The 15,922-nt window shown below is 36.2% G+C and overlaps 1 protein-coding gene across 1 annotated transcript in view; it reads right to left on the bottom strand.

Moving 5' to 3' along the window:
- The window catches only part of LOC306855938 (follistatin-related protein 4-like), a 195,764-nt gene that overhangs the window by 169,846 nt on the left and 9,996 nt on the right, over positions 1-15,922 (bottom strand). The window contains exon 3 of the mRNA XM_079394909.1: positions 12,558-12,591. Coding sequence (XP_079251035.1) covers positions 12,558-12,591 — 34 coding nt within the window. The remainder of the gene's footprint in view (positions 1-12,557; positions 12,592-15,922) is intronic.

Below are 15,922 nucleotides of genomic sequence, written 5' to 3'. Positions count from 1 at the left end.
TCGGAGTGTAGGGGTGGAGTAGATCAGACAAATAGGACGGTGCTTGATTGTGAAGAGATTTGTAGACAAGTAGCAGGATTTTAAACTCAATGCGATAGTGTACTGGCAGCCAATGCAAAGATCGCAAGAGGGGAGATACATGATCAAACTTTTTACACCCCTTCAAGAATCTAGCTGATTATCGTATTTGCCTTGATGACATGTCTAAAAAATATTATGTACAATGTCAATTTCCTTCACTGACTCATTCTCAAGGTATTTTTGAATCTGTTTCAAGCATTTACGTACATGCTTTTTTTGTGCTGTGGATCAAATTATTTCAGGTCTACACCACACTTTTTTGAACTGACTGAAACTTCATTTGGATCGAATGACGAGATTAACTGGATCGGATCTACTGGATATACATTTAAATCACACAAATGGCCTATTTTGGAATCCAAATGTCAATTTTCACCGAATGGTGGCAAGTTTGCATTCCTGTACTTCAGCTCTTCCACAGCATCTAATGAGACTCATCCAGTTCACCGCAGGGACATTTTAAAGACAGTTTAGCTCTTGCATGTTGCATTAATTAAAGCCTGCATAAACACAGCAAACGTGCAGAGGGAAATCCAGCGCTGTGTTCAGCCTGCTTCTCTGCGGCGAACAGACAGGACGAATGTGCTAACTCTAGCGTGCTAACTCTGCCATTAAAATATTCACAGATGCCTCGATTAATATTTGATACGGCACTAAATTATTGTTACGCAGCCAAACGGCAAGAGTTTTGTGTGTGTGTGTGTGTGTGTGTGCCATGGAGGAGACGGGGTTCCTTTGTGTACTGCGGTTATGAATTCATGTTCCATCATCAATGCCATGTTAATAAATTGCAATTAAGGAGATTTCCCCCATTACAATTTTTTTTTTCACATTACAAATAAATAAATAAAAAATAAGCAGCTGCATCTGAAGTGGCATTTAGGTGTATTTACACAGACTGTTCTGAGGTGGCATGAATGCATTTACACTAGAATTACATAAATAATTCTATGAGATTAATGGGTTTAAAGTGTTTTTGAAAAAATTATATTAAAATATGACATTTTTTTTAGAAAATGAAATTATTCTCTAAATATTAGAGATGTGATGATTCCGTCAACGCATGACGCGATACGATTCACGATACTGATTTCATGATATGATTTTACAGTGTTTTATTCAAGAATGAAAGTCAATAAATGAAAAGCTGTCCTTTTATTATTTCTCAGACAAAATGCTTCATATTTCTATGTGAAATTGAAATATTGAAATATCAGTTTTTGATTTCAATTAGGTTGCATAATTTTGACATTTGAAGCAAAACCAGAATGCTCTGTCATTACTTTGTGAAACTATATTACATACAACATCTGAACAAAACAAAACCAGCAGATGGACTGAATGAGATGCAAATTCACTCTCTGACAGCAGGTGGCGCTTATGGAACAGCAGCGATACGGTGTTTCTATGTTTACCGCTGTAAACAAAGCAGAACTGTGCTTATAAACACTACTTTAATGTGTATTAAACAGAGACAAGATGAAAGAAAATACCATCTAAACTTTTCTAAAGACGGTCAGTTCTCCTCAGAGATACAATAATATAAAACCCCACCAGCAACTGTATCGCGATTCGTTTAACATCTCAACCGACTTCAGTCGTCACATTTTTTTATCAATTTTCAACCGAAAACTATATAGTATGCAAAAACAGTATGCCAAATCAATAGTATGTCTGAATTCATACCGTTCGAAAAAAAAGTAGGTGAAAAGTACCTGGATGACCTACAACTTCCGCCCAGATTCTGAAGTATGCAGTCGATGGACACATGAGGCCATAGGAGAGGATTTATGAATAGCAGAAAAGCAACGCAACTGATGCGGTAGGTCATGTTATAGTAATGAAATGGCAATGTAGTACGTCAAAATTTCATTCATACTACCTATTTCATATTATATAGAACATACACTTTAATGATCATGAATTAAGTTCAAATTCAAATGTAGTACCTACTCAGACAGTACAGTAGGTGATTTGTTATTAAGGCGCACCAGTTGTCTTACTGAGCGAGTCATTCAGACATCCATTCAACCAATCTGTTCAAACGGCTGATTCATTCAGCGAGTGACTGTCTTTATGAATGACTCACTGAATCATTGACTCATTCAATTCCTTAAAAACTGGATTCAGTCAATAATGATGATTCTATATTAACGTCTTACTTATTTTATCAAATCAATATCACATTTGCACTTGTGCAGATATTTGGGAAAAACATCAGTCTTGCTCGTGTGATATTGCTAAACCATATCATACATGTCATAAATATAAGACAAAAACCCATAGAGGGTTATTTTTTGCCCTCATATATTGAATTTTAAAGCATACAACTGCATCCATGTAAGAAGGCATACAGATCTGGGCACAATGGCTTCATTAAATGTGTTAATGATTAAACACATTATTTCTTTCTGTAATTAATTGCATCAAATGAATGCATTCAATAGACAACAATCGACATATCAATTGATATATTTAAATTATAAATTTTTGAGTTCAGTTTTGGCTTCAGCATAGAATTTTCATTATTGGTGGCAATTTATGAACCTGACATTGTTGATGGGACATGAATGTATGATATGGCTGATAAAATGTTTTGGACATCTACCATGATAATACTATGATTTTGTACATGATAGCACCATTATATTCTTCGACAAGCAGCTTGGTATAAAAATAAGTATGTAGTCCCATATGATAAGCTTAAAACTAGTTGCGTAGGTACCGATGAGGGAGCAAATGATCCCGAGACCAACCGAATACACACCGCACAAGGAAAATGATTGAGAAACGGCCACTGTAGAGCTCAAACCCATACCTGCTTTCACTTCCTCCACCAATGTCCTTATCCAATGACACAACTAATTCATTCTGCTGACCCACTTCTGTAACTTTAACTGATGAGATGGGGTGAGACCCCCTCTCAGGGGTCCATGCGATCCTGCCCACTATTACACATGATATTTGCACAAATTGCCCCGTTTGTGTTTGCGTATGAAGTACATTTTTAACAAAGGTATTTCCTGGGAGCCTCAAACGACAGATGAGTGTTTCTTCACTCTGATTTTCTCTCCTCTGCTCACAGGCCTCCGCTATAGGATCTCTGGGCTTTGAGATTCTCTACCCTATCAAAGTCTTTAAAGATGAACGAGGGATGTACTTCATCAAACGGATGGATGTTCATGGTTTCATCAAACATGCAAATCTCCAATGCTATTATAGATAGAGGAGATGTTCTCCTTTCAAATGAGTTCTAAAATATGTTGGTACAAAAAGACATCAAAAACACGACAATCCAATGACAATAAAGATCCAATTTATTCAAAACGTCTCTGTGCCATCCTTTGTCAATGATGTGCACCGGTGGTTAAAAGTGTCATTTCATGAAATCGGTTTATTTTCTGTTTGGAAAAGATTGGTTTTTAATGCATCATTAAAACAATGTCTTTATTGTTGTATAATCTCAAGCAAATTGAAAAGGCTTTTTAGTAATATTAATGCAAAATAATAATAATAACTTAATATGCACTAAACCAAAAAATGAATAAACTGTTTCCAACATTACTGAAAATTCAGCTTTGATCACAGGAATAATTTACATTTAAATTATATTAAAATACAAAACCATTATTTTAAATTGTAATAATATTTCACAATATTACTGTTTTTTTTAAATGCACCCTTAGTGAGCAGAAGAGGCTTCTTTAAAAAACATAAAAAATCTTAATGATCCCAAAATGTTGAACAGCAGTGTGTTATATGGATGAAATGAGGTATTGGTCTTGAAGCACAGCGTGCATGCAAAGTGCTTCCCCTCAATTCCAGCAGTAGAACATTTGGTAGGTAAAGTTAACAACCTAGAAACCACCACAAGCATGTCAAACAAGCTCAGATATACTATATCTGCCCACTCAATCCAATTAAGGAGAGAAAGAAAGAGAGTTGTGCTCACTGGTTCACCTGAGCCAGATTCACATTTGCTCATGAATAATTCATTGTTTTAATACTAGCGACATTACAACAAAACACCGTACTCGCATTTCTGTTGTTATTTTAGTTTCATTGTCTGGCAATGTGGCATCATTCATTTCATTTCAAAATAACACAGTAAAATATGTCTTCATGGGGAAAAAAATGTAGACATGCCACAATGAAATCTGGTTAACTGATAAGTAACAAAAAAAGAGCAGGACAGCTTTACTCCTACCAGTAAATGTTGTTCACACAGGACAAGTCACCAGCTCCATCATTATGAACTGTGTTTCAGTAGAAACATGAGCTAGACGGGCATATTTAACCTTTGCCAATGGCAGTCAATCAGGCTGTCTAAATTGAGAAGCAACAATAAACCCAAAACCATGTCTGAAATTGCCCCTACAACCTTATATAGCGCACTATTTCTGGTCAGATACTGTATGAAACCATAGAGGAGATTATCTAGTACACCCATTCAGTCCCATAATGCACTGCAGTAAATACACTTAATGGTTTTAAAATACTCATAAGGCACCGTTAGGGTTTATATCAACAACTTCTAGCAGTTTTATGACAATTTTGAGGATTTAAATGCCAGTCATAGCTACATCGTGCACTGAACACAATGGCTAACTTATTCTAAGTGAACATGCATAATGGTGCAGTCCTAAAGCAGCAAATGAAGATGCTGGTAATTGCCTGTCAAATACAGAAATGAACAAAGTGACACAATGAAAGGTGGGCTGTTCTGTTGCGCGTGCATCTGGGCAATGCTGTCCATTTGCATATCTGTGAGGTGTTCGAAGACAGCCATGAAATCCTGTAATAACACAAATATATGCTGAATGTCTTCAGGGAGATATAATGAGGCTCATGCCATATCGACATATAAGAAACAAGACAATAACAAGACAATAACTTTATTCCATTATTCCACTGTCTGTGCAGTGCATCTCTGACATGCTGTCGTCTGGACTCGTCCTCCCTCAGGGTGGATAATCGAATGGGAAGTGAATATTCCTTCAGATCAGCGGTTCACAATCGAAACCTCACCAACCACCGTCTTAATTCAACACTTTAGTATAGGGATCAGTTCTCACTATTAACTAGTTGTTTTTTAGCATGCATATTACTAGTACATTGTCTGTTTATTTGTACTTATAAAGCACATATTAATGCCTTATTCTGCATGAGCATATTTTAGATCCCTTAATCCGACCCCTTAACTAAACTTAACAACTACCTTACTAACTATTAATAAGCAGCAAATTAGGAGTTTATTGAAGCAAAAATCATAGTTAATAGTAAGAATCGGACCCCAAACTAAAGTATGACCATATACATACTTCTTGATAATGACTAAAACCACAAATATAGTGGTTTTAGAAGAAAAACCATCAACAATTGACTATTATTACAAAAAATAATAACAATAATAACAAAATTTTATGCACCGAAATGAAAATTCTGGACTGAAGCCAAAGCTGAACCCAGAATTTCAGGATGCACATTTCTGTGCATCACTAACATATATATAGGCTATTATAAACCAACAACCTTTTCATGAAGTGCATTGTTTATTATACCTAGAAGCGGGGAATGGCTCAATGCTGCTGCACTTGGTATTGATAACATGTCAGACATGCACAGGCATTACACTCACTCTGTTTACTGAGTCATGTAACCGGACGTGACAGTCTCTGATTAATATTTCCACTGCCCCAGAGATATGCAAATACAGTGTGTCCTCTGCAGAATGACACAGAGCTGCAAAGGATGAGACAGATGAGAGTCACAGCTATGACTTACGCTCCCAGAGACCCATAGAAAGAGCAAATGTGATTTAGATTTTCAGCTCATAAAACAGGCATCGTGTCAGTGAACAAAGCATCTAAGTTCTGTATTAGGAGGCCAAGCAGTGATTAAATCTGTTTCACATCTTAATATTCCTCTGGCTGGGGGGGAGGGGATGACTTTGACATTAAACACACTTTAAGGTCTTAAAACAAAAACAAATGAGATAGTTTGAGCTGTTGGATACGGAAGCGTATTGCATTCACTTGAGGAAAAAAAATCTACTCTGTTTTTCTTAATTAGCGAGTTAATTATCTCAGAATTACGAGATAATTTTGCATGAAAAAACGTTTTTGCTCTGTTTTTCTGAATTAACGAGTTAATTATCTCAGAATTACGAGATAATTTTTCATGAAAAAAAGTTTTTGCTCCGTTTTTCTGAATTAACGAGTTAATTATCTCAAAATTATGAGATAATTTTTCTTGAAATAAAATGTATTTGCTCAGTTTTTATGAATTATTGAGTTCATTATCTCAGAATTATGAGATAATTTTTCATAAAACAAATATATTTTGTTCTGTTTTTCTGAATTAATGAGATCCCTCAAAATCCTGCCAGGAGCTCTATTTTAGCTGGATTGCATGGAAGTAAACATGTCCCACCTTTCAAGTTTAATCCGGTTTTATTTTACTTTGGGTTTGAGACATTGGGAGATACTGCTGTCTTTAAGTAATATAAATGGTATTGTTATTAGTGCGTCAACTTTTCATAGACACCTCAAGACTTTGTGCCTGTTCAGATGAAAAGAACATTCTGATCTGCTTGACATTGCTGTGTTTCTCCAGGATCAGCTGAACCGATATGGTATGCTTCACGGATATAAGATGATGCATCTGAAATGCATTCAGGCTGGCTACGTGGTGACACAAGAGACAATCAGGCAATTGTTGAAGATACTGGATCCCCATGGAGTGCAACTGAGGCGCCGGAATCGTCTTCGGCGACGTTTGTATCATAATCCAGGCCCAAACTTTTTATGGCATTTTTCATAGTACATGAGACCATGATCCCCACTCACAAAATAGTCTTCTTTTTAGCATTTATTTTACATTATTCACCAATAGGATAAAACACGGTCACCTGTGATTCATCCTATTAGTGATTAATGGAAAATAAACGCTAAGAAGAAGACTATTTTGTGAGTGGGGATCATGCGGATCAATACAATGCATCCTGCACCTAAACAGGTGGCCTGGTTGAATTGTTAATGGGGATTTTGGTCATTTAATAGATTAATGCACCAAAATAAAATATTAAGAGACGGAAGAGTGCAGTTCAAATGGCACTGCAAACTTTATTTTTCCAAATGGAGCATTTCCTGAATTTTCTATAAAACGGTAGAGTTTTGAGAGGAGTAGTTAAAAAGCAATACAAAACAAATTATGTACAGGTTGTCATTCCTTTGCTCTCTTGCTGAATGCAATGTTAGGGGCCTAGTTTTTTAATAATAGCATTAACCAGTGAAGCATGCATCTAACTATGGGGGAAAAAACCTTAGTATAATAAAATGAACAAAACAAGTCTTCATGTTAAGAATGAATAGTATACAAACACATTTCCAAAACTGTAGACCTAATATGCATTTAGAAGAAGCTTTTATCTAAAAATTAATTACAAAAAAGGAACAAAGCAATTAGTCAAAAGTCAGTAATAATACACAATGCCAGGTTTATTAGACAATAATAATAAAGTTCTAGGATTATCACAAATAAACAAGATTTTGACGCACATCGTTCTTGTTAAATAATTGTATTCCACCTCGTACCCACTACAATTGATAGAGAATCACTGTAAACAGGCAGTTAAGACAATTTGATATATTCCACTTAATAATAGCTTACACAATAAAACAAAATACAATATGATTCGTTAACACGTAGGTTACCTAGGAGCTTGCTGCTCTTCTAAAATGAATCCGTGAGTAGTTTACAAACCCGTGGAAACAGATTGCAAAAGCGTGCGCATGGATTATGAATTTGTGGGTACGGTTTACAAAATTAGAGCACACGGATTGGAAATTTGTGGGTATGGTTTAATCAGTGGGCACGATTTGTTAAACCGAGGGAACAGTTTAAGAATTCATGAGTATTGTTTATAAAATGAGGGGAAGAATTGCAAAACTGTCACCATGGATTTGTTTTTTATAGGTGACTTTCCGGGCTCCTTACAAATCTAACAGAAATTAAAAATAATTTGTTTATAATCTCTGCACAGGAGGGACTTGGTGTTGTTTCCAAACGAAAGGAAATATATCGATATCGGCATCGGCCGAAATGAGTTGAAAAATATTGGCGAAATCAATATTGTACATCCCTATTTTTTTTCTAAGATTTTGGGGGTTTTGTTTCTCCATTAATTATCAGTGGTTTCAGTAGGTCTAATAATTGACGTAATTTTAAATTCATTACACTCGTTCATCAGAAATATTACCAGCAAGAGATTTTTTATACCAAACTGTTAGCGTGTAATGCATCAGCTCACTGAAATTAGGCTGCCTTTCTATTATTAACTTAAATTTATGTGACATCCTGGCACTGCACCCCCTAGTGCTCAAAACTTAATAAATAACAGCTACATGTGCTCATATGAACAGATTGTCATAAAATCATTCATTTGTCTTCTGGTTTATGCTTAAAAATGAATACATGTCTGTAAGTGCTGCTCACAGCCACGTTTTATTGTTTATTGTGTGAGTTGGGAAAAATAACCACATGGCTCATATCTGTGTTCAGAGCATATCAATCACCATCTTGTGTCCTTCTGACGTTTGAAGTCTCACTCGAAAACAATCTGTTGTCTTGAAACATTTTGTGCTCCAATTAAATTCTTTAACTGAAGTGAGAAATGACTTCTGAATATGGTTAGTCAGTTTGTTTTTTCTTCTTCTTGAAGTGTTAAACCGTTTAGGAGAGAGGCTGACATACATGCAACATTCCCACCATGGGTTTTGTCTGTTAGATAACTTTACATGATGGTCATTTACACAAACTGCTCCTTATTATTTCTCATTCCAAATGAACTTACATAAATGAGTCGAATCACTCACTAGTTATTCATTTGACAATATTTAGTTTCAAATACGCATTTAGAACAGAGTCCTGCTGTAACAAAGGGCATTGGAATGGAAATACACAATAATACAAAAATATTGTAGTTTGCTAAGAATCGTTAAGTGGAACGAGAACAGTTAAATGTCTTAAGATTCTCACTTCGACTCACAAGCTCAATTTTGGCCATCATAATTCAACATTATGATTCGCTTCTGATGGCTTGCTGATTTTGGTTTCTGAATTTTATGGACTGTGAGCCGTGAAAACTTTATTGGACCCAGGGATAATATAATTACACACCTCTGGAGAGTTATTCTCCAGTAATCTGACAGTGACATATGACTGATACTGCACAGTAATATCTGTCTGTTGCCCTGAATGTCAGAGAGCTACTGTGGCTGTTTCTGGAATAAACCCAAAGCCTGTGTAGATAATTTCAAGGCCACATAACTAAAAAAGATATTCTCAAGCAACTCAAGTAAGATGCAAACTGTTGCATTTCATATTTGTTCAGCCAAAACATTTGTTTTTAGAGTGCACAATGCAGTTTGTGTCCTCAAAGGTACAAAGAATCATTAAAGGGATAGTTCACCCAAAAATTAAAATTCTGTCATTAATTACTCACCCTCGTGTCGTTCCAAACCCGTAAGACCTTCGTTCATCTTTGGAAAACAAATTAAGATATTTTTGAGGAAATCTGAGCGCTCTCTGACCCTCCATAGACAGCAATGCAACTGCAATGTTTCCAGACACAGAAGCGTAGCAAGGACATTGGTAAAGTAGTCCATGCGACATCAGGGGTTCAGCCGTAATTTTATGAAGCCGCGAGAATACTTTTTGTGCACAAAGAAAACAAAAATAACACAATTTATTTAACAATTCTTCTCCCAGAGTTACTGTCTTCCACCATTTTGCAGAGTACCCCGGCGCATGTGCACACTTTCCCCAGATTGTAATTAACGTAATAAGTGAAGGGGAAAACCACAGATCTGGCAACCCTGGCTGAAACTATGGTGATTCATAGTATCAAAGAGAACCTGTGTTAACTGCATGTTTTTCTTTAGTCAGCCTGCAGTAATATGTTATTATCGCGTTAACTTCAACAGTGAGAGACAGTCAGAGACATTTTCTTCACACACACGTTGCAGTCTGACACATTTTACAATCAACCCTGGTTTTAAACAATCAGACAATATCTGATAGTGCTGATAATTGCTTTAACTAGTCAATACTAATCAGTGCATCCCTATATATTAGTATATCAATGATAGTGAAATAACACTGATATGGAGGTTGTGAACTGGTTGTTAAGAGGGGTGGCGATGTAGTCAGTTTTCATCTGCTCTCCATTTACATCATTATTTGATGCGAGTATAGAGTTAGTACATTATTACATTACAGAGCCGTTTCGTCATGAGCATTATGTTGTAATATTAGTTCAAGCCTGTGATCTAAGACTAACAAGACCATGCCTCCGTTTTCCTGAACTCTCAATCCATTATGCTCGGCCGTGACCCAGACGCATAAGCAAGGTGCCGCGTCTTATCGAATTCTCTTCCAATTAGTGTAGAAACGAAGCAGAGAGCTCCTTAATGGGCTTTGCCTCATGATATCATTTAATTCGTGACAATAACAAACCTCTCGTTGTGATTTCAAGGCCAAATGAATCCTGACTGTTCAGCTGCTGAATGCAGGAGATTTGATTGTGCATTGTGCCACAAAAGCGTAAGCTTTCTCCTGTCTTTCTTCTTGAGACACCTTTTCGGCGTGCTGCCTACGGCACGTTATTTATTTATGATTTGTGTGGAAGCCAAAAGGCTGTCAGCCTGCCCTGTTATCGTTTGGTCATCCACTCAAGTGGCTGGGTGGTTGGGTAGGCACGTGGCATTCAGAAACTGGGGCAGTCTGATTAATGTCAGCCTTTGGAAGCAAGATGCACAGACATGACAACAAAGAGACCTCTCTGGAAGGCAGGGAAAGTGAGATAACGCGCCGCGATACGCAGATGCGCGCACATGAGAAGGTAACGTGATGCCAGCCGCGGAAAGAAAATCAAACATGCCATTGGATGTTTTGTTAAGTTTAGTCCGAAGCCAGTGAATAATTAGTCCCTAAGGGAAAATCAACACATCATTTGCATATTTCTGACACACTGGAGAAGTTGTCTGTCTGTCTGCACCACAAATGATGGGAAACTTTTTCTCCAACTGATTTTTGTTAAGCTTTTGATCTGCTACGCTCAGCCAGGTGTAAATCCATGAAAGTAAGAGATCCTTTGCAAACGTAGTTCAAATCCAAATAAACATGCTAAAACATTAAAAGCAGTTCCTCCTTTAACATTGCTGTTTCTAGATAGATAGATAATTGATTTGTCCTCAGAGAGGAAATTCATTTTCACAGAAGGTGCGCATAACACACAAAGACAGCTACACATAATGCGCACACTTGTCACAGTACATCACGAACAGTTACGTCCCCACAAAAAAAAATAAAAAAATGTTCTACAAACTATGCATTGAAGAATTCAGGCATTATTTACTCATTTAATTATTAATTTATTACAGGTATGATAAATAACTGCATAAAAAGACCATCGACTTGTGAAAAAGAAGTACACTTTCACTGACAAACTTTTGGTTGAAGTATACATCTGAATATACTGACAAGCATTATGTTAAACAAAAATATACTTTAATGACATTTCTATTTTAACTGTCATGTCATGAGTTTAAATATATTCGTAATTAAACATTCATAATGATAAGGTTGCAATTTAGGACATTTAAAAAATACATTAACTTTAAATGTTTTATGAACTACACTACAGTTAAAAACATAATCAAGTACTTTGCATGTGATTTAGTAAGTCAATACATCAAAATAAGTGTACTTTTTAAAGCATTTACAGCACAAGAAAGGATTGTTAAAACATAATGATTTAAAATGTATTTTAAAGTAAAAGTGTTAATTTGACCTGGTCATGAAAGTGAACTCTCTATAAGTACACTGAATTTCACTAATACTATTTAATAACACCCTTGTATTTGAATGTGTTCGTTTGCTAGCTACAACAGCTCTCAGACAATCATTTCGTTCCAATACAATGGCCACAAAGATGTCGAAAGGTTGTTTTTGATTTGGCAAGGTCAAAGCACGCGCTGCAATCAATACAGAAATCATTACTGCTGCACAGCACTACCAGAGACACATAAGTGACATGTAGAGCGGCACTGGCCTGTTTGAGACACATAACAGCCAATATAATACCTACAATCAACCAGAATTCCCTAGTGTATCAACCCATGATCCCAAACTAGATCCCTGAGATCCCTAAAGTATCCTTTGGTTTTCCATTAGCCATCTCATGCACGGTGCCACTCACAGTTAGGCCACTGATTTTAAGACAAACTTAAAGAAGATGATGGAAGCACCCCAGGCTGATGCACAACTTAAATAGTCAATTTAAATAGCAGTTAGCCATTGTTAGCCATTGTTCCAACAAATTTCAACTTCTTGAGGCTAAAGCAACAGTTCCCATAGCATGCTTGAACCAGAATGCACAAGGAACATCCTTATAAATATAAGTTTGGACTTACTTTGCTTGACTTTATTTTCAGCTCCTCCATATTGCTGCAAAAGAAAAAGGGAAAATATTAAGATATAATTCATAAATATGGGAACATCCATCATCCATATCCTCCATGCTGACCATCTTGATCAGAGATCAGAGCCCTGATCTCCTCCAGGCTCAGAGAGCTGCATTCTCTGTCACATCACCATCACTCATGCATCTCTACAGATGCTGGCCACTTCAGTTTCCCCGTGGCTGATCTTCAGCTGTAGAGGAATGTAGATCCTCATTAATGTTCCAGTGGAAGTTAGCCAGGACCATTACAATTTTAGAGGGATCTTTGCTCTTGAGAGCAGCTCTCTTTTTGCACCTGTATTTCTGATAACACTGTAGGAATTGCTTCATGCACGGTCTGATGTGCTTTCTGCAGCTCTCATCAAAAAAATCAAGCTGTTTGAAAGAGAAGCCACACCAGTTCAGTTTGCACATTTAGCTGAGCATGGAGAACAAGATGTTTCAAAAGGGTTGTGCCACATTTACTTGCAACTAGGGATGTGCGATATTTATTGTCTATGATACTATCGTAACTGCTTTAACAATGTGTGAGGTGACATTGAGTATGTCACTCAATTTGCAATAAAAAACAAAAACAGTATTGTTTTTGCAAGTCACAGAGATGCGTGATTTGTGTGATGTGTATATTGAACGAGTTCACAATCAATTATTACTGAATCAAAACAAAAGAGTGGGAAGTCTGTTACTTACAATTTGGAGAGTTTCCCCCATTCTCCATTCATCCCTTCCCTTAAAAGTAAAAATGAACACTATAATTTATAATAAAAAAACTATAACTAAATTGAGAAATATTTATATGAAACACCTGCAAAGACCATTCAAATGATCAGATATTCATTGAACAAATGTATGTCAAAGTCATTATCTTAGGCTTTCATTGATAGTTTAGACCAAGAGAGGATTGTTTGAATCAATCAGATCCAGAAAATGAACTGAAAATATTGTTTGTTTTTTTAAACATCCATTGAGACCCATGCTTTATCGCTTTTTGGTAAGCAGTGTTAAAATGATTTTTAAGAATTTGATATTACTTAACCACTTTTTATCACAGTTTCATCAACTTGTTGTTTTAAGTTTATACTACAAAAAGTTGAGAATCTCTTACAAAAATAAGTTGAGAGAACTCAAAAATCTGCTGAAAATTTTAAAAAGTGATCTTGGATGAGTAAATGAGCAGCATTTATTTTATTTATTGGCTGAACTATCCCTTTAAATTAAGTAGTTAACTGTCATTTGAAAGTTTTATTATATGGTATACAGCAAACTGTTTAACTCTTTTTGTTTTACACCTCTGAGGAGAAAAAGATGGTTTCAACGCTATTTCTCAGGTGTGTTCTCATGAGTTCACAGACAGAAAACAATGCTTAATGTTAAAATAATAAAATGTGAGTATTGCACAGACTATAATATTATCTTCTGCTGCTGTTTTTACAACATTTAGAAATTTGTCAGTTCCTGTTCGGCCAAAACCTATATTGTGTTAATAATCTGGCATACTGCTGTGTTTATTCAGTTTCCCTTGTGCAATAAGGAGTTCTGGCTCAATGCTGTGTTGCACTCGCTGCTGGATGTAAAACATGGGTTCTGACACAAAAGTAATTGAGAAGCACTGCAACATCAATGCAACATACAAACATACTAGGTTAAAAACTTATGAAGTGGCTACAAATATGGCCACTGGATGCCGGCACTATATATCCATTAATATTTAATACCTTAATAACTTTAATAATAAAAAGTGGGGTTAGTTCGTGGGGTTAGGGTGTTAACACTAGAAGGTTGAGAGATTGACATGGCGCTGGATTCAGGCTAAGGGCTTTTTACAGCATATGCTCCACTGAACTAACAGCTGCACTTACAGATCTCTGTTTATTTTCATACTGTCAGTCTGTGTTCTATACAGGCTTTAAATAAGTCGTTCTCATAAAGCTTAATGTCTGTAAATGTAGATAGTCATTTAGTAGAGGTAGTGTAATTTAGTGTAGTGATTTTTCCCTGCACCACCTGAATGTCGCAAATACAGTAATATGTCATGTTGATCAAAATGTATTATATAGATACTGCTATTGTCTTACCCCTCAAAACATCTAGTCATTAGTTCATCGTATAAGTCATTAAATGCAAAATGGTTGATCTAGTTGTCATAAACTGTCAAGCATATTTTCTACACATCTCTATTAGACTTTTTGTAAATTTGCCATGAATTGTGCAAGTGAATCTTGACTCTCACTAATGAAGAGAATATAGATCAACCAATTATAAACCAGTTCTCTGAAATAGCTCAAAGGTGCATTTCATGACCCTTCAATTGGATATATAGCATATAAGATATAAGGAAGCATATATAGACAGAGGACAACACAAAAGTTACAATGACGATGGATGAACATCCAGAGAACAATTAGGGACAACAGCCGAGAGGAAGAAGAGGAGTAAGAATGCATGGAAGTGTACAGAGGCAAAACAGAGGAAGAGGAAGAAGAGGCCAAGGACAGAGGTGCATATCAGATGAAATAATGTTGTCAATCATGGCCTTACAATGGCTGAAGGGTGCAGCTAAAAATTGGGAGATGGACCATATCCTCAATAATTCAAACATTTTGAAACAGTCTCTTTCAATCAATATCCCACATACAGTAATGTGTAAATTTGTACTTTTGAAAGGAAATATGGCATACATAAGAAGTGCAGCCTTCTGCATTTCAGTACAGTAACTGTCATCCAAACTGTTGCCATAGTTTACATCAGAATATCCTTCCAGAGTACACTGTTATATTGATAACATGACTAAGCAATTTGACTGTCTTATCCGCACACAATGACACAAGGATTTGTCATTCTAATGGCACTGACATGTTCATTGACACAGATATTTATTTTTGAGATGAACTAAGTATTTTGAGCAAGAGACTGGCTTTTGCAGAAATGCACTTACTGTTTGCAAATGTCAATGATGATTCGAGATATGTACCAAAAACTGTAATTACCCTAATCACCAAATTATTCATTGGAAATTGCTGCATAGGGTTTACCTGACTCCAATGAAACGTTTTTATATGAATCTGTCATCTTCTCCTAAGTGTAATCTCTGTTCCCAAGGAGTTTTAGGCACGTTTGTGAATTTTTTTGGGAGTGCCCCTCTCTCTCTCACCTTTTTGGTCTCAGCTCTCACAGGACCTATCATATTTGTTGGGTACTGAGATATGTTTGACTCCGTGCCATTTTTTCATGAATGACTTTTGGGATTTCACCTTGCCCATCCAACAAAGATCTTTACTGTTAGCTGCTCTCACAGCAAAAAAAAATTGCTAGTCA

This window comes from Barbus barbus, assembly GCF_936440315.1.
Source record: "Barbus barbus genome assembly, chromosome: 36".
NCBI lineage: Eukaryota > Metazoa > Chordata > Actinopteri > Cypriniformes > Cyprinidae > Barbus > Barbus barbus.
This window is presented reverse-complemented; position numbering and strand designations above follow the sequence as displayed.